This window comes from Apus apus, chromosome Z (genome assembly GCF_020740795.1).
Source record: "Apus apus isolate bApuApu2 chromosome Z, bApuApu2.pri.cur, whole genome shotgun sequence".
NCBI lineage: Eukaryota > Metazoa > Chordata > Aves > Apodiformes > Apodidae > Apus > Apus apus.
Window position 1 is genome coordinate 36322987 of NC_067312.1, and position 24501 is coordinate 36347487.

General features: G+C 38.6%; 1 protein-coding gene across 4 annotated transcripts in view; it reads right to left on the bottom strand.

Moving 5' to 3' along the window:
* SLC24A2 (solute carrier family 24 member 2) overlaps positions 1-24212 on the bottom strand; it is a 109564-nt gene extending 85352 nt beyond the window's left edge. For 3 of the 4 annotated variants that reach the window (XM_051643187.1, XM_051643188.1, XM_051643185.1), the window contains exons 1-2: positions 24154-24212; positions 21258-22335 (exon numbers count right to left, since the gene is read on the bottom strand). In XM_051643187.1, coding sequence (XP_051499147.1) covers positions 21258-22193 — 936 coding nt within the window. In that variant the 5' untranslated portion in view covers positions 22194-22335; positions 24154-24212. Of the gene's footprint in view, positions 1-21257; positions 22336-23925; positions 23963-24153 lie in introns of those variants that run through there. The other variant, XM_051643186.1, reaches the window with a different exon arrangement.
* Between the last annotated feature and the right edge of the window lie 289 nt (positions 24213-24501).

Here is a 24501-nt window from a genome sequence, read left to right on the forward strand (position 1 = left end):
TAGTTAATATGTAAGGATGTTCTGCTTAATTTATCACATTGTTTTCCACAGAATGCAACTCTGAGGAAGTGCATGGGCTCCATGCCCACGCTGTCTATTCACTCTTGCTTTCAGGATTCAAATACCTTTGCTACATAAAACTCTCTTGTACCAAGAGAGGAGGATACCCCACAGACCTTCAAAATAAACTTGTCTTCGCTGATACATATTTCTTCATTCTATGCCTGAGCTATCATATACATGATAGGGTCACAAATCGAAGGTTTTGTAGTATTGCTTTTAATCTCTGTTTTCTCATCACCTCACTGTATACAGGATGAAAAAACACTCCGCTGTGAGGACAGAAACTTTATCTTCTACCCAGAGAATCATCAAATAGCCAGCTGGATTTATAAGAACTTTATTCCCTGATATTTTGAGTGCTTCTGCTAAAGAAATAAATACATGACCCAACAACATTTAGGTCTTGTCCAAGAATGAATTTTTCCCAAACATTTTCAGTCAGGTATCACATGGTCTTAGCTCACTATTACCATAATCCATTACATTTATCTTGTGGTGAGATACAGACAAAACATCCATACTGCTTTTGGGCAGGCTTCTACAGCACAATTAACTGAATGACTTTACACTGCCTGTCAGCATCAAGCAACATGCATTTGGCTGTACAAGCCACCACACTAGAAGGGATTGGTCTCACAAAGAGAAAAGTATGCCTAGTCACAAAGTGTGACTGCTTCACAGGTAGAATCACTATGTTTCTGCCACTCTTGTTGAATAACACCACCACACAGTCCTACTTAGACCCATCACAATTTATGCAGAGAGCCTAGATAATTGTGATTCAGTGAGGACACCTACACAGATAAACCTCCTTGCAATAAAAAGTTAAATTTCACACATTTGAACTAGACAATTGCTTTAAAATTGCCCCTTGACTACCGAATGCAAAGAACACTGCAATGCCACAGCAGCTCCTGCAGACAACTGAAACCACTACAGGACACTAAGTATTGGTGCAACAGAAATTGGCAAACCACAGCTTTCACTGCCCTCTGTACCACATCCTAATGGTGAGAGAGTGTGCTGTGATTCCTAAGGAAGTTTAGGTGTTGGTCTCTCTTAAGAGGTTTTATAATAAATACTTCTATGTTTAGAACATGGGCATCAAGCTATGAGTAGAAAAACCTGAAATAAGTTAACTGTTGTGTCTACTTCAGTGAAGACCAGAGCAGCTACTGCCTGTTCCTAAGCAACTGATCAAGAAGAGCAATTGGCAGCTGCCATTCATCCTGTTTAACATTCCAGGAAACCAATTCTACTTTTATAAAGCTTTATGACATTTTTCCATCATTGGTGAATGGTAGATAGAAAACAGCAATGCTACCATGCCTGGCAGCTGATTTTAATACTCCCCCTCCATCGTCTTGATCATTTACAGTGCATTTGGCAGTCACTCTTTAAAATTAAATTGTTTCAATCCTTTCTGCTTCTCCTGATGTAGTGGTGTGCACTCTGCTGCAGAATGAAGGGGGTGGTAATTAAAATCCTTGTGACTGTCATTTGTATGCTGAAAATATTCACCAGTTTCTTGCAATAACTGAAATTCAGTCTGATTTAAGGCTTCAAGGCAATGCCCTCCTAATACCTGTCACGCATTACGGAGAAAACCATGCCCTACCTACCCATCACGGCTGCTAGTCAAAGGCTCCCAAACAGAGGTCAATCCTGTATTAGTAACCTTGGTCACTCTGCAGAGGACTGTTTGTGCAGCTGTATGTAAAAAATCCTGCTGGGGTAGTGAACAAAGCTGACCTCAAAAAGGTGGGCTGCAGCACTCTGCTGCACCTCACACACCTGCTCAGCTTTTTGTTTATTTTAGAAAGAAAGGGACTGCAAGTGAAAAGAGAGCTGCTGACACTAGGGCTGTTTAATTAATTGATTATTTTTGTTTAGCCACCAAATCTAACAAAAAAAAAAATTGAATAGAAATGTTTTCCTAGCAAATTTGCTCTGAAATTGCCCTTAAACTGACTGAATGCTCATCCCTTACAGTGAGTAAAGAATTTTAAAGCAACTTTGTTCAGGTCGTTGACATAGGGTCCATCTGTGTAAATACAGCAGTATAGCTGTGATCTAGTTCTACAGTTTCCTCCTGCACATAATAAAAGGAAAAAAAGCATTTCCTGGGTGCAATTCACTAATTTCTCTCTTAGATACCCACTGTATATCTATCTGCTTCTTTTCATGGGATATAGAGTCGGATCACAATAACCATACTGGAGAAGTCTTACACTTGACAAATCTCACCTCACTCTAAGTGCAAGTAAGCAGACGTGACCTTTTATGCATTTTTATTGCCCTCTAAATTGAAAATGCTGCTATAACTGTAGGCAAATATAAGGGTGAGGTTTTTTCATTCTAAGAGGAAAAATATAAAAGATCTGTGAAGCACAGGAGAAATGTGTTGAGAAGGAAACAGTTGGCAAAATAAAGGTGAAAATAAACTCATTTTCTGTTCCTGAGGGGAATAAAAATTACTTGTTCAGAAACAGGGTCTGTTCCTAGTAACTTCAGCAAAAAATGGGGGAGACAACTGAATTTTAATTCTGCTGAGAGCTACTTGGAAGTCCAAGTTTTCAATGACGTGTCACTACTATGGTAAACAGATCAATTCAGTTAGTCCTAGTTAACACTTCAGAGACGGCTCATAGAGAAGGTGTTTGGCTTCCACTGCAGCATGTAAGTGTTGGCAGCTCAAAATGACAGTCTAAAGCAATCTAACAACTCTTCTTCATGTTGTGCCTGAAAAAAAGTTCAGCAGAGATTGGTATGCTTATCTATAAAATATTAGAGTGAGAAAAGCAATTCCTTAAAGTAATTCCTGGAATGCAGTTAAATTTCTTCATCCGTTTTCTCCTATAGCTGGCCAGGTACTAAGGTACAATTCCAGAAGCAACATATTAACTGTTTGCATTTGGTATAGATATTTTTCACATGGTTCATACTTTATTCATTATCAAAAAAAAACGTATTTCCTTCCATTCCATTGGAATAATTATATATGAATCTTACATGCTTTGCTTTTATCATGCACATTAGAGTATTCCGAGGAACCAAGGAAGAACAAAAACAATCTGCCAAATCTACATGTGTCTACTGCAAAAGGCAAGTTCTTACCAGAAAACAGATGACCAAGTACTGCAGCCTGTTTCTGCTGGCAGATCACAAAGCTTCTACTGTGACGATCAATCCATCTGCCCTGCTAAGCAATGGCTACCAAAATTAAGTCTACAATTAAGAAAGAAAAATTTCTGAAATGTTGACATCAGGCTGCCTAGTTTTAGACATAATCATGTATAAAACAGAAGTAGGGTTTTTTTCCCCATTAACCTTGTTTCTTCAAAGTCTCAAGGACACATCATGCCAGACTCATGCACCAACAGATATCAGAGAGATTAAAGGATTTCTGTAAAGTACACCAACTCTCCAGAATTTAGCATTAGTGGTGCTCTAGGACACCTTGCTTTTGGCTCTCCTAGACTGAATCTTTTCTGGCAGCTCTGCACTCCTCTGAATTTCTCCAGCAAGAGGAAGTCACAGGGCTGTCCTGTGCAAGACAGCGAAACTGAGCTGTAGGAATGGGCTTATGCTAGAAAGTGACATATCTCAAAGTGATTTCAACAAACATATTTTACTTTGTAGCCTCATAAGAAAAATGTCCCGTTTCTCTCCCATTCTCATTCCATCTGCACCAGAAGAACAGGATGGTCTCCTTTGGCTTATACCATGCTCCTCATGGACATCAGTTAATGAGTTCTTTTACCTCCTCTCCATATGCTCATTTTATGACGTGTTTTCTCCAAGTTATCTGGAATACGCATCAGAAGTACAGGAGACCAATGATAAAGCTACTTTCTGTGTCATTCCCTCAAACCTAGTGCTGTGCAGAGTAAGATTTCCCTTTCTGTACAGTTATTTAAGCTGAAATACATCAGAAATAATTTAACCTGCAAATTCTAAAACAGTGACTTGGGACAAGAGCATCTATGACATCATACACAGCATACAAATACCCATTGCTCATTTTTACTACAAAGTGGCTAAAAACCAGACTTAGATTACTAACAAAAATTTTGGTTGATAAACAATTAGCTACCTCAATGCAGAGACTGTGTATGTGACTCAGCTTGATTTAATTTCTTGCTGCCTTTTCACTTCATATACGAAACAAATGTGAGGGGAGCCTGTATAAAGATGATGGTGATCTCAGATAACGCATGGGAAAATTAATAAACAGATATGAAAATAATAACCTAAAATAGCAACAGTTTCCAGCCTCAGGAAAGAAGCTCAATTCCTGAATTTGCCCATAGGAAATAAAAATAATTGCCTGTTGAAGTCAAACCATGACACCAGTCCAAGTGTTCAGGGTAGTATGCAGACCAGAACATGCCACAGGAGGAGAGGCTGAGAAAGTTGGGACTGGGAAATCTGTAGGAGAGAAGGCTCAGGGAAAGCTTACACATGTATACAAATACCTGCTAGGAGGGTGTAAAGGGGAAGACCCTTCACAGTGGGGCCCAGGGAAAGGACAGGAAGCAATGGCACACACTGAAATACAGTAATTTCTTCTTAACCTTAGGAAGAAATTTGTATCTTTTGTTTGGTTGTTTTTTTTTCCTGTGAGGGTGGCCAAAGAGTGGAACAGGATTCCCAGGGGCAGTGTGGAGACTCCCTCCTTAGAGTCATCCAAATCCAAACAGGTATAGCCCTGAGCAACCTGCAGTAGCTAAGCCTACCTGAGGTGGGGTGGGACTAGATCATCTCCAGAGGTAGCATCAGCCTCAGCCCTGGCATGATTCTAAATGCAGAACCTAATTAGAGTTACTTTAATGAAAGCTTTTTATTTCAAAAAGCTTTCTTTCAGTCTCTCAGTTCAGAGAAGCAAGATATGCAACCAAGTTCCTTCAACAAAAAAATAAAGCTAAAACCTGAAATTATAATAGTCCTGTCTTTCAAGCTCACATAATATAACATAGGCATCTAACTTTCAGAATTTAAGGTCTGTAAGTGTAAAATGCTTTTGCAGGTGTGCATCTTGCTAGATTTCTTTTTACTACTGCCAGAAATTAAAGCCACGCTATTTCTGACTGTAGTATGCCTGTTAAAACTATGTATTGATTTCTGTATTTGTTTGTATCTGCAACTTCGATGATTCACTGAAAATCATCCCACATATATCTGGCCCATACATCTGGGCCTTTAAATCAACTTCTTTTGTGTGTGACTAATCTCTCCCAGCATTTATTACTTCCTGGCCTAAAGTCTGGATAACTAATAATCTGTGTAGTCAGGTGAAGGATGTTCCTTTTTACACTATAGTTACTGGGAAGGAAATGTGATACCATGCTTTATTTTAATTACAGTGTACATGCACCAGTTTTTGGCTACTTAGGTCTCAAACAAAAACAATCGTATCTTCTTTTCCTTCCCTCTTTACGAACAAGGTGGAGAAAATGGGAAGCAGACCTAGAAAAAAATGCTTAAGATGAACTTTCATTATCTCATTATCAACTGCTACTGAGCAAGATGTACTAGGATGTTTCTTGCCCTTCCTCTAAAGAGGTCCAGCCAGGACACAAAAAAAAGACTTCCAAACCATTCACCTGAAAAGCTAAGAGCCTGTATTAATTTTTTTGTTGTTTGTTTTTTGTTGGGTTTTTTTTTTTCAGCTGAGAAGTTGAATAGGATCTTAAGCCCCATTATCTAAGGATCAAGCATATGAATGCATGCCATCGCTTGTAGAGAATCTTCTGCTCCCAGGGGAGATCAAGCCCCGGGAAAAAAAGACTGTAACATATCAGCTCTAATCCACAGTGAGACTGGCCTGTTACTGGAGTGTCATCCCAGTTGCTGGAGAAACTGTTTTGACAATAATCTAAATCTGATTTAATCAAACCATCTGGGTACTGCAGTTCTCAGTTGAAGTGAGAAGCCATATACGGCTATCAAGAGATAAAATTGTTCTCTTTTTTCAATGTCAGTATCACTAGAGGAAAACACACCCTCCCACATTTTATAGTCATGCTGAAATAGCATACTCTCTGCTATCTCTAATGAGCTGAAACAATAGCCTTTATTGATAATTTGAACTTCGAGGGAATTTGAATCTAAAATTAAGTTTAAATGCTTTTTGTTTCTAAGTCAAATATCAAATGTTGAATCACATTTTCACTCCACAATCAGAAAGAAGGTGACCGGATGGCACTACTACAGATTCTCTTTCTGATTTTCTTGTGTCTCTTTAATACACACAAATAGTTTTAAATTGTGGAAGAACTGGTAGCACTCTTACTTTAGCACTACATTTATTTTGGGGCAAGTGTGATGACTAGCATCTCTGTTTTAATCTTCTCAGCCTTAAATTCTTTTGCGGTTCTGCCCTCTCAGAAACAGATGTTCTCCTGTAGATTTAAATACAGACATAAAAAAGAGGAAGAGACTGTTCTTCTCTTACGTATTTATCTCTCTGCTCAAGGGCTAGAATGTATCTGTAATGGGAACACATCACAGCAGGAACCTACACACATTTGGCTATGCTGGTTTCTCCTGTTTGGTAAGCAGAAACCCTCTGCTGTTGTTATACAGAGATGCCCTAGGCATACTGTAAATATGTACTTTCCTCCATTATCCTGACCAACAGCCAGACTACCCAAGCCACATCATGGACCCAGTTAAAATGTATCTGCACACTTCTCAGCAAAACCACCTACATGAGAGGGAAAGCTGACATTAGAACCTCTCTCTTGATTGTCCTCTGTTCTTAACAAGAGCAGAAATATTAACCTCAAGACTCCCAAATTACATGCTACTTATAAACAGCTGAGCAATTCTCAATACGTATATTCTATAATAGAAAACCATTGCTCACTTCTGTGGCTACTAATTTGTATTCCACAGATAGGAGTCATTATTAATTCTATGGCGTGTTAAAAGAGTAATTTTAACAGTAACTTAGACTTGCCAACATTTTAAGGTTGTAGAGTTATTTCAGCTCTCTTCAGATAGTTTTCTTAAAACCTTAAACTGCATATCAGTTTTTCTCCTGACCCATAGGACAAAGAAATAGACTCACTAAATTACTATTTTGCTTTCTACATATCACAAATATAGATATATATATATATATGGGAACTGTATATTCTACTTCAACAACTGGTAAAACAGTGAAAAAACAACCACCAAACAAACCCAACAGGTTATGAATTTTTAAGTATGTGATGGAAATGGCTGACTGTCACAAAAAATCCTGAATCACAGATGGTTGACTGGATCTGCCTCTGATAAAATGCAGTCACTCCTCCTATATCATGACTGGGATTTATGTGATAGCAGAATAATAAAAGAAATTTACGTCATTTTAAGTGTATCATTGGCATACATGCTGTAACAGATGCTAGCAACCTTGCTAATGGAAAAAATAGGAAAACATCAGAATCCCAGCTGCTTCTGCCGATAAGGAGCCCAACTACAGTATTGCACCTAGTCTTAGTTTCTGATCTCAATTAAATTTTTTCCCCTAAATTGCAGTTTAGAGGGTTAATGTTGGCTTGGACATACAGTACTCAAGTGGAATTAGCCAAAACCAAGAGAACTGCCACCACAGGCCCAGGGAAGTACTGCCAGCAGTCACCGCACAGTTCAATCACATGAAAAACACTTCGTTATGCTTTTATGCATTTTATGAGGAATAAATTCACATAGTGGACATACAGCTTTCTTTACAGTAGCACCATATTTTGGAAGTATGAGTAAAGCAGCAGATTTTTTCACAGAAAATGCATTTGACCAAAAGCAAAATTCATAAACAGATGTGTTCTGTATATAATTCCATTCACAGAAACAAGCTGTTCTGCTTGACCTTTATTTTCACCCCATGTAGCTTCATGAATTTAAGCAAGCTTTTTACATTTGGAGCATAGCACACATCCTATGGTATTAGTTCCATTTTTCTCAGGCCTAGGAACACTAGACTTCCCACAAAGTTTTCCTTGTTAGGGAGGTTTATATTGGGCAATACATCTCCTTCCAGTATAAGAAGTCAGCAAAGTACAGGATGCCATAAAGATTTAGAAAATCTTTCTTCGCTTTTCCACAATGTTTGCTGCCAAGCAGCATTCTAATGGTCATCATTTTCTGCAGAGTGGATGCTGTTAGTGCATGAAGTTCTTCTGCCACTCTGAATCTATGCAAAACATCTATCCATTAAAACCAAAAGCCAGTCCCACACAGCTGGTTAGCTCTCTGCAACATGCAATCCCTATCTGATGTTCAGAGACAAAAGAACAGATTCTTCTGCTCTTAGCATCAGGAAGTACTTTGCTATGTGGTCTTTCACAGATTGCCAGAGTTTCTCGGCCCACTCTTCAGAAAATAGTGATCCAAAAATCTCAGCCCCTGACAGCATCTGGCAAACTTGAGTCATCAGAACAGAATTGCCAAGATATTAGGAAAACGGGTAAACCATGGCTCTTTGCCCAAAATCCGTTGGTTTTCCTTATTCTCCCTTTGGGGTAAGAGGCATGGTAAATAAATTGCAACCACTGTTGGCTCACAAAGAGTTCAGGAAGCACTGGCTGAGGCTTGACATTGCCCAGTCCTCTGCACCCCACTCCCTACACTTTGGGATAATGTACTCCTGTCTCACTTGGGTGCTCAGCAAACAGAAAACAGATTTCAGGTTTTCCACTGTGAATGGACAGTGGTATCTATAATACAAAATCTGTAGTTAATATGAAATAACACATGCATCAAATTCTTAAAATAACAGAAAGAATTTTGCCTTTTAAAGACATACCTGTTTCTCATTACCAATTTGTTATCCTTATGTCTTACTCTCCTATCCTTATCCTGATAGGAGATAATGCTAAAATCTCTTTGACAAATTATTGAAGATGTCAGAAGAGTGTGGTGGCTAGAACACACTGCAGCAAGAGCAAACAGCCCATGCTCTACATTTCATGAGTAAAATGCCAGTGCCTTCTTGCTATATACAAATGTTGTAGCATCAATTATTTGATTAGGGTGACATCCAAGGGTATTCAGGGTTGTGTTTTTGGAGTTTTTTGGGGGGTTTTGTTTGTTTGTGGTTTGTTGTTTTTTTTTCACAAATGAATAAGGCAGGCTAATGATCTTAGAAGTTTGAGACACAGTGAAAGAAATTAGCTGTCCAAAGTCAACCAACAAGTCTGAATGAGCCATGATTGCAACCTGATTTCTTTTTGTTAAGGGACTGTGCACATATGCTTCCTCACGGCAGGCTCTGTTCCCTCACTATATTGTAAAATATTTGAAAACAACAGCTAGCCCTTAGTTATGAAGAAGAAATTCCAAAGGCAGTGAAAAACAGATGAGTAAGAACAATGTAATCTGAATTGTCATAATTAGCCACTTCTTTTTCCTTTGGAAGTTGGAGTTGCAGAATCCTAACAAGGGTTTCCTCATTATTTTATGAGCCCTATACAATTTAATTAATTCATTGCAAATGCTCAATGACCCACACTGAAGGCTACAATTAAAGAATGGGTTAATTAGTTAACCAATACTGGAATCCTCTGAAAGTTAAAATTATACCTCATCCTATAAAGAAAGATAATCTAGAAAAACCTGCTAGGAATCAGGTATGTTAACAGTTTCTGTGGCTGCAGTGCTAGTGACTTTTCTATAAATAACTGTAAGACTCACTTAATAGCTTATTTGCCACATGCACTTCTTTGGAACTACATGTGATATCAACATACTGACTTGAACACCAAAGGAGCAAATGAAGGTGTTCATCAAGTCTATGAACACTAAATAAGCATTTTATTTTCCTTAATGGCAGAGAAAAACAGTTCTTTTAAATCATGCCTATCCTGAAGGTGACTCTGTGCAACATGACATGAGGTTGTCACCCTCACCACAACCTGATGCCATTTCAAGTGTTACAAGGGGTCATACTACAATATATATTCAGGCTATTGCAATAAAAGTCCAGGAGATGGCTTTTCAGATTTTACCAACCTACTGCTGTAGGTGATGATGCAGATTAATTTTGCCCAAATTCTGGTCAAGAGAGGATTAATCCTTACAATAAGGATCCACGTCACACTTTTAAAATGTCCGTTTCTCTGTACTGATCACAGAAGTAACTTGAGGAGACTATATTCATAGGTTGAGCAGCACAGCTAAGCCGGATAAATCTGGGGCCAAGAGATGGATTCTGCAATTGTCCAAGTCTTGAACTTCTCACTAACAATCACATCAACCAAATGTGAAAATTAGTTAGCCTGTCTATTTTTTTCACACTAGTTTTCCATAGGCAGGCCAGCTTATTTACAAAGAAGGGTACTCTTCAACTGTATTGCATTACAAAATGTACCTGTATGTGCATTAATTCATTGCAGACCAATGTTTTTTCCTGTGTTTCACAAAGTAATTAACTGACTTTACCTATAACCAGTTTTCCCATTAAAGAGATGAACACTTAAAAATAATGCAGGCAGCAGTGGTTTCTAGGGATAAGAAAAGAAAGCAAGTAGCAATATTTGAGCTACTGTGAAAGCCGCAGATACAGAACCTTGTGGGGGTGAAATCTGTCAACCACTTTCTGTTCAGCTGCTCACATAAAAAAAGTTAATCCTTCTAACAATGTGAATTAATCAAGGAATCAAAAACTCTACATATTTTCAAGTATAGTTACCCGATTTCATATTCAAGCTTGCATTTTTAGACCTACCACTAGATAGCCATTCACATCCTAACAACCTCAAACACATACATTTTAAATAATAATAATACTCATAATCTAGTATTCAAAATAATATCCAAAGATACAATTAAAAACTTATTTTTGTTTAGTATTTTACAGCTTTAGCTTCACCACAGCCATCTAGGAAATAAGGCAGAAAGACTACAAAAAGTATACCTCACGTCCAAGTGACAACATTTAAAACACATCTAGGATGTTATTTTATATGTTGTTGTTATTATAAAAAGCCATGTAACCATATAATTTATGTATATATTTATTATTTCATTACACTGTAAGAAGACGATGAGCCCATTCACTTTATTAGTTTCAATTATGCATCACTAGAAAGGCAAACTCAGGACACTCCTCTTAACAGTATTTGGCTTCCCAGAATATATCTTCATTTCCCAAAATATCATTCTTGGCTGCTAATACATCTGCTTTATAATTTTGTTGTTTTGTGCTCTTCTGTGGGGTTGTTTTTCTTCTTTCAAAATAGACACAGGAGAATGAGATGAAGAAAAAAGCGGTTTTGTCACATAAAGACTAGACTTTTATGGGCCCACCATCTAACAATTGCTTTGAGATCTATCAATAATCCAAGACTATCCACATGACAGGACAGATCAGGCTTGAAACACTGAGTGCCCTTTCCTAGTGTAAGTCCAAGGTCACAGAAAGCTGATAAAGCCTGTTTTGCTTGCTCTGAGCCCAAAAGAAATTTTGTTTGTTTGATAGGGGTGATTTAATACTTAAGGAGAGCAGGTCAGAGGCTTGGCATAATGCAGTGGCACAGGGAGACCAGAGAAGCAGCAAGATCATAATTCTCAACGTCCTGACTTGTAGGCTTAATTTCATTTTCATCAAAATCAACTGCAAAACATGCCGTCAACTTCACTCCTACCTTATAGTCAGTGTAGACCTTCCCCTCACAAAAAAACAAAACAAAGAAAGATTATTGAATTTATAAAAAAATCTACACCTACATGTTTGTTCAAGTCCAATTTCCCTTTCCCCCCTACTATTTCTCCTAATATTTTTAAGGCAGCACAATAATGTTAATTACGGGAAGCATTCTTAACCTGAAAATCTACTAACATCTAAAACTTTGGCAAAAATGGCTCTTATCAAGACTGCTTACCAAGTTGCTTCAAAAATAGCATGCCACTAAATGAGAGCCTCATACAAGGTACCTGGTTGCTGGCTAGTTTCCATCAAGCCTCACCACTGCTGTAGCTACCACCTTTCTCTCAGATGCCACGTGTTCTGCATTGCCTCAAGGCCATTTTGTCTTCAATATACCTGCCAATGTTTTTCCTGCACCCAGTAATCCAATCAAGTAAGCAGAAATAAACCTTCCTACAGCACACTGTAAAATGCTCTTCAAGGCTTCAAAGCCACGGGTTTTTAAGAGGATTAAATGAAAGAGAGAACCACATCCCAACCCTTAAATCCAAAACTAAGGCATGAGTTTGCAATTCGGTCCATGCCTGTTACAGAGCCTACCGGTGACATTTCGAGAGTCTGCATTTCTTTACACGTGTTCATGTCTGAGATTATAAATTAATAGTTATTTCCCATGGCCCTCAATATGACAGAAGAGACTGCATGCTTTTTGGAGGCTGAATATATAGACTATATATTATATTCTAAACACTGTTATACAATTGCTTGCAAGCAAAGAATGGACAAAGGAAGTTATCCAAATAATTCAGCAAGTTATTTCAGTACTAATATAGTTTAAAATACTGAATTTGAATATTAATGTTTGCAAATAATTATGAATAAATTCACCAATGTATGTGCTAATATATTTGCAAATAATTAGGGAATGGGTCTGCCTACTTTTCTACTCCTTTGTTTAAGATGACTTAGGTTTCTGGGTAGAAAGTTTAAGAGAGTAATAATACTTTAAATTCAAGTCCCAATTTACTGCACAGCTTCTTGCTTATGGGATGAATTTTAGTTACTGCATTCCAGGCGTTGACCTTTCCTCTGAATAAGAAAAGGCCTTTTCTCCAAATGAAATGTCATGTAGTATAGTGCCTTGGGACATTCCCATGATAGACTCAAGTCCTGATTACCTCACTGGAAAGTGAGAAATCCTCCCTCTCCAGTGATGCAGACCTCCTGTTTCTATCCCTGCAGAGGCACAGGATATCAGGAATTACTAACATGATATATTAAGGTACAAAAAAATATGCCAATAGCTCAGTACATCATGTCCTCAGCCCCAAGCAGGAGTGCTTTGCTGCTTGGAAGGAGTCCAAATTTAAGGAGAAAACAGACATATTTCTCTGAACAGCTTCAAGAAATGTGCTGCTCAGAAATTTTAAATATTCTAATAAGTCTTACGGAAATGGATTAGTAGGCAGAGAACAAGTGACTTTTGGAGAGAAGCTAGCATTGCTGTGCTTGCTTCAAAGATACATATAGGTCAAAAATGCATTCTGAACTGGGGAACTTAACTGTTTTTCATGGGTTTCAGTATAAAAGGAAATAATAACCACTTCTTAACCCAAACTTTACAGAGTATTTCATAATTACTTGTATCATTGCAGCATTTAAAAATCCTGCCAGGATGAAGCCTTCAAGCAGGATATGCTTCTGCTCAGAAACACTCTAAATTATAACAAAGTATAGCAAATACATACAAGGAATATTAAGAATAAAGCAGAAAAACAGGAATATTTAAATAGCAGTAAAATTATACAGAAAAAAAATAGCTGCTGGATGGCATGATGCTTTTAGATTACTTCAGATGACTGCTTTAAATATTATTAAGTTGCTTACACATTTTAACTATTTCTAACTTTTCCCCCCACATCCCTGGACAAAGCAATTTCTAGAGTTCCAAAATCTGGAGTTTTTCCACTCAAATATATGATTGCCAGAAATTTTAGCTAAACGATCAGCTGACAATTGTGCTTGGTAGCAACAAATGGGATTTAATTAAACATTTGATAAAAGCTTGCACCACAAATTAAACAATAAAATTAACACCTGATTAATCCCTGAACAGGTGCTCATCCTCTAGCCTTACAAACCTTGCAAAATTCAACCTTCTTCCTCAGGCAAAGCCTTCAAAACCAGACAGGGCTCAAACGATGCCCTGAAGGTCAGCAGACACAGGCTGTGACAGCTGACATGTCTTTTCCCTAGAACTGTATATCCGATAGAGCTGTTTTACAGCAGTGTGAGAGGGTGAAAAGTTTACACAGGCTGATTATGCAATAGATGTCACTGGTATTACCACTGACTTTAGACTAGACTTTCACCAGTAAGCAGTTAAGAGGTGTCAAAGCAGGATTAAAACCTAATTTATTCAATTTTTTATTTTATTTTTTTTCTGTAATATGCAGTACAAATTCTCTGCTATCTTTATGCTTCCTTGAAAAAGGAATTATTCTGCACCAATCTACTTTTCCCCTAAGTGTTGCACATCATAGCAGTGTTAATATAATCATGCATGCACTTTTAAGCCTGTTCTCACACACTCACCTTAAAAGAAGTCATCCAAGATCATTGCTATTTATGGATATTAATGTAAATGAACGCAACTACAACAATGCAGAGGACAGTGGACTAGTAATGGAATACTGCAAAACACAGAAACTATTCTTTGAACTGCCCTGATAAAATTGTATCTGGGCAGTAAAATTACCCAAAGCGAGATACTGCTGACTGAGGCACAGCAGTAGTTAGACCACTAGATAAAGCTGCTTCAGAGGCAACATGAGCTCTGAACCTTCCACTTGCTGTAAGAACTAGTACATGAGCAACACTCAAAACTCTCATTGCTCTCCCAAGCCCCAAGGCTGATCTCCACAGCCAGCAAGGCAATGGATGTTTTCCAAGATTGCATTTTTTCATTTCCTCTTTTAAGATAGGAGCACACGTAAGCCCACAAACTACCAGTGTCAGCACACAGCAACTGTATTTCCCTCTAAGTTACAGGTATTGCCTGCAAAATAATGAAATAGGTGGTAATGTATTACAATGTATTTTCTGTCAGATATAATTGGTTTGCCGAAAGTATGCCCCAAGGCATTTGCTCTAACTTAACGATTTTCAGCTTGCCTGTGACAGTGACATGCACTGAGCAATACAACTGCAAGAAATAGACAACAAAACAACCTAAACCCAGACTGTCTGTTCTGCCCGTTTTCCCAAGAAGCACAATAGACCACCAACGCTACTATTCTGTCTTACATCCTGTTATATAAAAGATGCTGCCTTCTTATAAAAGGTGCTGCCTTCTACTGGATTCATTGACTGAAACCTGCAAAAATCTATTGCCAGACCATATAGAGAAATAAACTATTTCTTTAAATTACCTCCTGGACATTTACGTGTAACAAATAATCAGCAACTCAGTAAAAGCTCAGATAAGAAAGAAAAGACTGATGGTATGCCAACTATATATAGATGAGTAAGCATATTGCAGTGTCCATAACACTATATACATGATTAATCATATTCTTCTTACCAGCTACTCTGAAGGGCATTTATCTTTTTCTTCCATGAGCTACTAAGGACAGGAACTGTGATTTCATACAGTTGTCTAAAGACCTACTGTGTTGGGGACTGGTATACTGATTTGGGGATTGAAATTGTACCTGCAGTCTTCTGTAGCTTCCACATCCTGTTGAGGATCCAGACCAAAGTACCCAAGACTGAGATTACAGAAGGAAAAACATTTATAAATTCTACAGACTTTGGGATTTCATACTTCTCTCTGTGTACAGCTCCTAGCACAACAAATTTAATCCTGTCTGGAGCATTTCTGAAATACTGCATGGTGCAAGTTTGCCAACACAGCTGATTTTGTACAGCTTCTAATACGTATCTTTATAATTACACGTGCTTTTTATGTTTAACATATTCATGGGTATGTTGTGCCCTTGCCGTTAATTAAAGGTGGTGCAGTTTTAATCTTCCTTTTCCCAGCATAACTACCAAGGGTTAATAAATGAATCTTAGTGAACGGATATGATTTAAGTGCACTTAATCTACACTTTGTTTCCATACTATCACTTTCTGCTCATTACCAGAGTATACACACACAAAACCAAAAGACTCCAGTGGTGAAACCCATTATATTCATTGTTTTGCAGTCAATAAATTACTGAGAGGCACTAAATGAGAATCAGATCCATTTCACTGTACTAATGGTTGCATATATAAAACATAAGCCTTTGTGTATGTCACTAATAGCCCTGAACTGAATCAACAATGCTAAATACTCAAGGCTAATTAATTAACAGTTACTGCTACTTGAGTAACATTAAGGTAACAGAGTTTTTGATACTATAAAAACAAATAGAACACAAAACCAGGCTTTTATCAAAACAAAACATAGTACAAGGACAGTTATGATGCACATATTACAAACAAGTACTTAGAACAATGCAACCATCCTGCATACACTGGTGTGCAACATCCAGATATACATAGCTCTCTATTCACACACATACTTGCAAGTAGACGAACTGTGAAATGTCTGTAGAGTTAAGACTCTGGCCTTCCTCTCAACTATGAAACACACTTTAAGATATCTTTTGGTGGTGGTGAGGGAAGACAGGCTATTCTAAAGATAGAGTTGCAGTTACTATGTCTGTGGAATCAACAAGGAGCCCAGAAAAGGAACAGTTCAGGAGTTCAAAACAACTACCAACTCAGGCGTTAAGCAGATTCCAGGTTTTCCTGTATATGTGCAGGTAATTTGTGTTTTTCCTTAAAAAAACACATATTAGATCATACATTAAAACAGTGACTGTGCATGTGCAGTCTAATACAGCCACCAAGTAGAGAAGTACCTAAAAATACTTTTAACAACCTTTCGTCTAGAACGCAAATGCTTCCATGAAATACAATGTGGCAACACTTGAGATCAATATATATCTTAAAATATCACACACAAGCTATTCAGGTTTCTTAAGATAACAAAATGCAATAATGTCAAACTATGCCCTCTTGGTAAAGATAGCTGATTTTCCAAATGCAGTTATCTGTAAATGTAGAAAAACTAAGTCTTCTATATACCGTAAGCTATTTATCTAAAATGGTACTGTCAGTGAAATAGATGTCATTGCACAATATCCCTGTGCCACCCACATTCTGTTGTCCTAGTTGCCAAACAGAACAGTTTTCAGCTACTTACTGAGCAGTAGATTCAAGTGTTTCTGCAATTACCTCCATGCTACATTAAAGAAACAAAGTACTTAAAAACTGAAATGTAATTTCACATTATATTTTACCATGATCTAATACATTCAACATGCCTTCACCAGTACAGACTATCAAGAAAATATATGAAATCTTAGCAAAAGGTCAAAAAAAGTATTATTCTTAGAATTTTGTACTTCAGCTTCTTTTATCTTCCTCTTCCTGCCCTTACAATCAACTTTAATCTTGTTTTTAAACATGTTCACTCAGCTAAGGAAGATGCAGAGCTAATACCAAAGTTTCCTCCCACATCCTAAAAAAATAATTTTTTTGCAGGGTAACCACATAAAATCTAAAATTCATGGCACTGAATAAGTTAGCTCCAAAAGTCCCTTCCAGCCTATCTGGTGGTGGGATGACACTACCTACTGTAGGGCCCATTCAGGGCAGCCCACAGGAGTCACTTGTCAGAGATCCATCTTGGTCAGCATATTTAATATGCCACCCTAAATTGTGTAAGTTGGCCATCTGCTTTTTATTCTGTCTTTTCATGCTGTCTTGCTTTTTCATCTCTCTTGCTTTTTTCCATCCTCGTCACAGTTATCTCTGGAGTTCATCAGTATCAGGCTACCATCAGGCTTCCTTGAGGGTGAGAGAGGGCACAAGACTACCCACAGTTCAAACAGGACCTTGACAATGGCCTTTGAACTCTAAATGCAAACAAAACCTTGCAGCCAATTCCCATCAGTGTGACCAAACTGCTGCCAAAATTCAAGTTAACAGATTTTCTCAGTCTGTACCCTTTAGGAACCCAGACTGTATGTTTGAAACCTTTTGAAAGAAAATTATAAGCACAATTAATTTCACATTGAGTACCCTGTCTTCATGTACATTCATACAAACAACTGAGATCTTAAGAGATAGTAGTTGAGTTTGAATATTCAGTTTTCTAGTACAAAAGAGCACTTTTACTCAAAAACAGGGAAGAAAGAAAGAAAGAAGAAAGAAGGAAGAAGAAAGAAAGGAATCTAAAAGTCATCTAGAGATACATACATATTCTAGCAACCCAATAAATGCATCTAGATGAAATGACAGCTAAGCAGAAAAATAAGTTTGTATCTGAGACATTTTTCTCATGAGAAATACTGTCTTTCCTGAAAATTGTAAAACTCTCTTCAGCCTTTCAGGATGACTAATAAAGTACTGAAATTAATATTAAAATATATTTTAGTATCTCAGAGGGTTTAAAAATTAGCAGATTTTTAATCTTTGATACTTGTTTGCTAATAAACCACCTAACCCTTTGACTACCCAGATTTAAGATGCTTTATTTAGAGCTCTCAACTCTGTTGAGCTGCTTTCAGATTACAACACAAAGTCTTAAGGATAAATACAGCAGGCGTGTTTTTTAGCAGAACACTTGCCAGTCTGGCAAAAGCAGAATCAACTAGACATAGGCAGGAGTACAGCTTAGAGAAAAGAAAATAATTTTTGGTACAGTCTTGAAATAAAATTGAGGAGCTAAACCCCACTGATTCCATAGAGCTGCCTAACAATTCTCCACCCTAATGGAAAGAAAAAAAGTGAAAAAGTTTCCAACAGAAACAACTGAGATCAGAAATTCTGCATTTGATCTACTAATTTGATTATACAAGATGCAATAGCACTATATAGCATTATACAGGTGCAATATAGCAATAGTATTATACAAGTGCAATAGCACTCAATGACTAGAAGCAATCTAAGCTAACATCCAATGCTGTGGAAACAAAGCATCCTTTCCCACCAAAGCCACGAATCTAACTTCTGCAATATTTATAATCCTCGGTGGTTAGGAAATAAGTACCTATGTGCTTTGCATTTCCTACTAGGCACCAGAACTCAGGCTACAAAAACATTTAATCCTTTGATTTAGGCATTAACTTTCAAGCTGAAAACCTCAGGCATTTCTATAAGGCTTGGGCTACATGTCACAGATTGTTGTTTGTGTTTTTTTCTGGGTTGGGTCTTTTGTTTGTTTTGGCTTTTTGTTGTTGTTTTTTGGTTGGTTTGGGTTTGTTTTAATTTAAAAAGCAACAAAACAATTTTCTAATAACAGTAAATAAATGAGGGTGAATCAGTGAGGTTCTTTGGAAAGAACAATCTATAACAGCCTTGCTATCAGACAATCGGTTCATTCATCCTGCTAAATGCTGTTTAACTGAATAGTAAAATAACTAATAATGCATGATAATTTCCATGTGTTATCTGAATATCCAAAAATCTGTTTTTACAGCATGGATCATTAGAAGAAATAGATATCCTGACACCTTCAGAAGCTATTTTTCACCAGGAAACAAAAAATACATATCAGTGAAATTGCAACAAAATTAGAGCATCTCTTTCATCCCTTTCTACTCTTCAATGATTCATTAATACATTGTTTTATCTTTTTAATTAACTTCAAGTTAATTCATGACAAATATCTTCATGAAACACACAATGCAAAGCTTGTGTTTGTAGGGAAAATAGCCAGTTTTCTAATGTTTTTAATTCCCTATCTGAATTCTGTGCACGTATAATATGAAAAAACTCTAAGAAAAATTAATACACCAAACAATAAATAAGTGCTCCTAAAGGTATCTTTTTAAAAACAAGTCCATCTAAAGTACTTTAAACTTACTATGTTCAGTGTGGCTAACAAATTACTTGTTCTTCTATTCAGTTGAAAATAATTTAGTCCTTACCACAGTACACAGCTATTTTACCCCCCCCATAGCCTCGATGAAAACCCAGAGCAGTTGCTTTTCAACAAACAGTTATAGTCTCACATTTTCTACAACTCTAGTTTATGGACCGATGAAGGTGCATTAAAAGGTTGCTTCATATACCATAGACTCCTCCTATCATTACACATTTCTACCACAAACTGCAAAAGTACCTACAATGCACTGTGAAACATTACATTATTTAGCAACCAACTAATGCAGTCAAAGAAGCCCTTCATTTGTTGTGGCAAATACTTTGTTGGCGTTGACCCTTTTCATTTTCTTATAAAATCAGTGTTAGGCATTTTGATAAAGACGTAGATGAGCATGCTGAAAGAAAAACATAAGATTACAAGTGTATAGGTGTTCAACTTGCTTAGAAAATAAAACCCCATAATTTTCTGGTTTTTATTTTTGGTGGCCCTCTTCTGGCTTGTCCTAAAACTGAAAGCACCTGTTTGTGCTGCTAAAATATGAACCTCTTCTTCAAAGTCGGCAAATAGGCAGAACCATCAGTTTTCTGTAAGTCATAGGCAGGCAGCCCCTCTCTGTAGTTTTATTGCTTCATCTCTCTGTCCTCCTGTGGTATGCCTCTACACTTGCACCAGCAGATCATGTCTCTTATGAACCATTCACATGAAGCAAAAGAAACAAAAAAGCGAACAGTTCCCTGATACTCCAAATAATTACTGGATAATAAACCCTTAACTGATTAACAATCCTTTTTTCATAGAAAACTAGGCACTTCAATTTCAGTATTCAACATCTAGTTAACATACTGCTATATACCTAATTACTTATGGTTTCAACTTTGTAAGTCCCTTAAACATAGCCTGCTTTAAGTGGAGAGCTGTTTAAAAGATGACAGTAATTCCTGAAGACTCATCAAGCCATCCATGCATAAATTCCCTTCTCTACTTCTGGCCAGATATTAGGCCAAAAATTAATATGTGAACGGGTAAGCACCCCATTTAAACTGAGGACCTTTGCCTTTGCCAGTAGGGTCACTTTTTTCACCAGATTTTTTTTTTTTTCCTGTATTTGCCACTAATTACAATTGGAAATGAATACTGTATATATCAGAATCAATAGATGAAAAACATGTATAAAAACACCTATGTATCCTATTCTGAGTGATTTGCTTTTTGGAAGCAAGCACACTAGAAGTCTTTATAAAGCCAAATTTTGTCACAACATCCTCTCCGGATATTGTTACTGCTTAGGGATAAAAAATAGTAGCTGTATCTCAGACCTCACGACTGTGCCAAAATGCTGACTAAAAGCTTGTGTCTTTTTGCTAGCATTTTTTTGTTGTTTTCTGTGTGATCAGAATCATCCTAGAGTTAAAAGGTATTGATTTACTAGAAGGCTGCCTAACATTTTATATTTTCAATCCTACTGGATTGATTAAACAGAAAGACCTTTTAGCAACACATGGAAATTTTTTATATTGCTTATCATACTATATTAGGGTCCTTATAATATGGATATGTAAGGGCTCAGCACTTAAAAGTACATTATTACATGCTAATTAAAAAATGACCAACCTTTTCTTCAGCATCGGCTGCTGTTACCTTCTCAACCTTGTTCCTGTTTAAAAATGTCTTCACCCATTCTTCTACTTGAACATTGAACTTCATGAAAGCCACATAGCAAATATATGCTGTCAGGAGCGTTATGCTTTCCCACCATAGGATGAAGTTATCCAGAAAGAATATGATTAGCAAGATCAAGTCAATGATGTAAAAGGACACATCTCGAAACAGTGGCCACCAAGTAAGGTTCAAGATCTCTTTAGAAAATAAAGCACACATTCCAATAACAAACAGGATATTGAACACAGCAGATCCTACTATTGTGCCAATGCCGACATTGCTGTGGGATATAAACACTCCTATTAAAGAAGTGAAGAGTTCTGGGGCTGACCCACCAGCAGCCATGAAGGTCGCCCCTGCCACATCATCAGATATGGCCAGTTTTTCAGTGATGACAGTCAAAGAAGGAACAAAGAACTCATCACAGACTATGGCTAAGGCTACAAACATGTAAATCATTCCAATCACATGGAGGATCACTGCTCCTTTTCTTCTCTCCTCAAGTGAGAAAAGGTCCTCGGGGTACTCTCCTTTGGCATGACCATCTGTTGCATTGTTGTGCTGGGCTTCTTGTTTCATGTAAGTGTGTAGGTCTGGACTGCCGTTTTCATTCTGTTCTGTGATATCCAACAGAGTTCTTTGGTTTCCATGCACCAGCTTTTGGCTAACTAGGTTGTTGGGCAAAGCCATGCTATGTGGTTCCATCTTGAAAAAGGCACTAATTGAAAGAGAGAAAGTACTAATGGCCACTACACTGACAAGAAGCCCTATAATTCGTATCAGTCTCAGTTTTTTCCTAACATTGTGTTGCTGTCTGCAACTAAACAGCAGTTCCTCCAAACACCACTTCTCCAAGACCCCAGAAACAGCTTTCTTCTGAAGAGCCATTTTGTGTTCTATATGAGATGCTGAGGGAGTCAGATGGATTGTTCCTTCATACTTTTCTCCAGCTTTGAAGTTAGAGTTGTCCTAAGCCCTTTCCCAGAACCAAGTACTTTCACTCTTCTTAGGAAGTGTTCTCTTCATTTATCTTAAAAGGACAAAGAGGCATTATGAATAACAGTGAAATAGCATGTCATTAGAAGCTTCTAAAAAGCATTTTGCACACTGGGTTAAATTTAGAATTTAAAGCAGAATATTACTAACTGTAATACAATCACATTCCATCAGACACAGTAATGATTGGTTTGTTTCAGCAGTAACCCTGTAACAGCTTTCAATAATACTCAGATCACTTTATGTCTCTCATATTCCTGGGCCACTGCTCTGCTCAGCTGCTGACAAAAAATCGTAATAAAAAAAAATCCCAGTGCAAGGTAAAACCTATCTCCAAATCTTGTACAAAAATGGATAGACTAATATATTAATGGACACACCAAATATTATTACCTTCTGTAATTACTTTCCACATAATGCCCAAATCCCAAGGGCAGTAATGTATGAATAAAAGCAATCAAAAGTGTTAACAAACATCTCTTCATTTCTTTAGGCAGCCAAGGTGGTACTAACTGAAATGTTGTGCATGCATAGACAAGAGTCATCGGTGTGTAGGTTATACGCTACACCATTGGAACAGGATTGAAATTAAGATCTAACACATCCACCTTTTCTTTAATTCTCCCATAAAATTGACTCAGGTTTACACAGAGAACACAGCTAGGACACTAGCCTGGACTAGCTAAGACAAATTTTCATTCATCATAAATACCTATGTGGCAAGTGTATTTTAAAAATGCATGTCTTAAAAATCCTTAAATTTACAGAAGAGATGATCGTGAAACAAATGAAATTGTGAGAAACTGAAATAGATGAGTGGTATTCATGTATGCCAGAGCTAAGCACATTAGACCAACAGCACTTCTAAAAGGGAGGAAAAAAACCCACTACATAATAACACATACTTTGGTTACTAAACTTGAAGAATCTAGGCAAGGTAAAAATTAGTTACGTATTCATAAATTTAAGTTGCATTTTACATGACACAAAATATAAAACTCTTTCTAAATAAGATTAGTACTCCTACTACAGCAACATTACTTTGTTACACCCCTTATTCAAGTCATTTGCAGTAATAGCTGAACACTGAGCAGTCTGTTAATCAGTAGAATATTGACTTTGTCTTCTCAAACACAGATTTACAACTATTATACATAGTTATCTACATAAAAGTTACTAAGTCACGTGCAGTTTCTCCTGATTTTTACGAACAACTTCCATACTACGAAGATGTCATAGACACACACTCCATCTGCAAGACACGGCGCCGCAGTGGAGGCATTTTATTTTCCACCTTAGGGTTCCCGCTTACCGGTCTGCTATAACAACACCGAGCAGGATAGCTAGCGGGACCGCACACCGCCGCTGCGCGCAGTTTACGCGGGTGAGCAGACCGCCCTTCACCGCTACAAATCACGCGAATGGGAAACGGGGGACGCGGCGTCTGCCCCGAAACTCACACCGCATCGCCCAGCCGAGCCGCCCCGACACCGCATCCCCCGCCAACCCCGTCCTCCCGCGGAGCGCAGCCCCCCGACACGCCCTCCGCGGAGCGCAGCCCCATCTCCCCCAGCGCCCCGCGGAGATGCCGCAGAGCCTCGCCTAACCCGGCCCAAGTTCGCACCGCTCCGCACCCCTCCGCGCCGCACAAACTTTTCTTCCTCTCCGAGAGGGGAGCGGGTGCAGCCTCGCAGACTCCCCCAGCCCCAGCTGCGGAGGCTCCGGCTGGCAGGCTCGGGGCACAGGGCACCCCTCCGCAGCCGGGTACCGCTGCCAGGGGCGGGCATCCGGGGAGGGGTGACCAGGCACCGCCGCAGACCAACCCCCGCCCGCGCAACCCGGCGACGCTCACCCGGAGGTGCGCTGTGCTGCGCGCCGGCCCGCGGGCGCTCGGCAGGGTTGCGGGAACGGGCATGGACAAGCACCGCCACGGCCCCTCGCCTCGCCTCGCCTCGCCGCACCACGCAGTCTGCAGCAGGCGGCGGCCGCGGATCCTTACCGCACCGGCCCGCCCCGCCCCGCGCAGGCGGAGCAGGCGGCGTCCCGTCCCCGCCCGCGGCCGCCCAGCCAGGGTGTCACTGGTGCGGCTGCAGTCCCCGCCTGCCGCCCGCACGGGAGGTTCGGTTGGTGGGAGAGCCAAGGTGCCGCGGATTTTTGGTTTGGTTTGGTTGGTTTGTTTGTTTTTTCCTTAGCTGGTGCG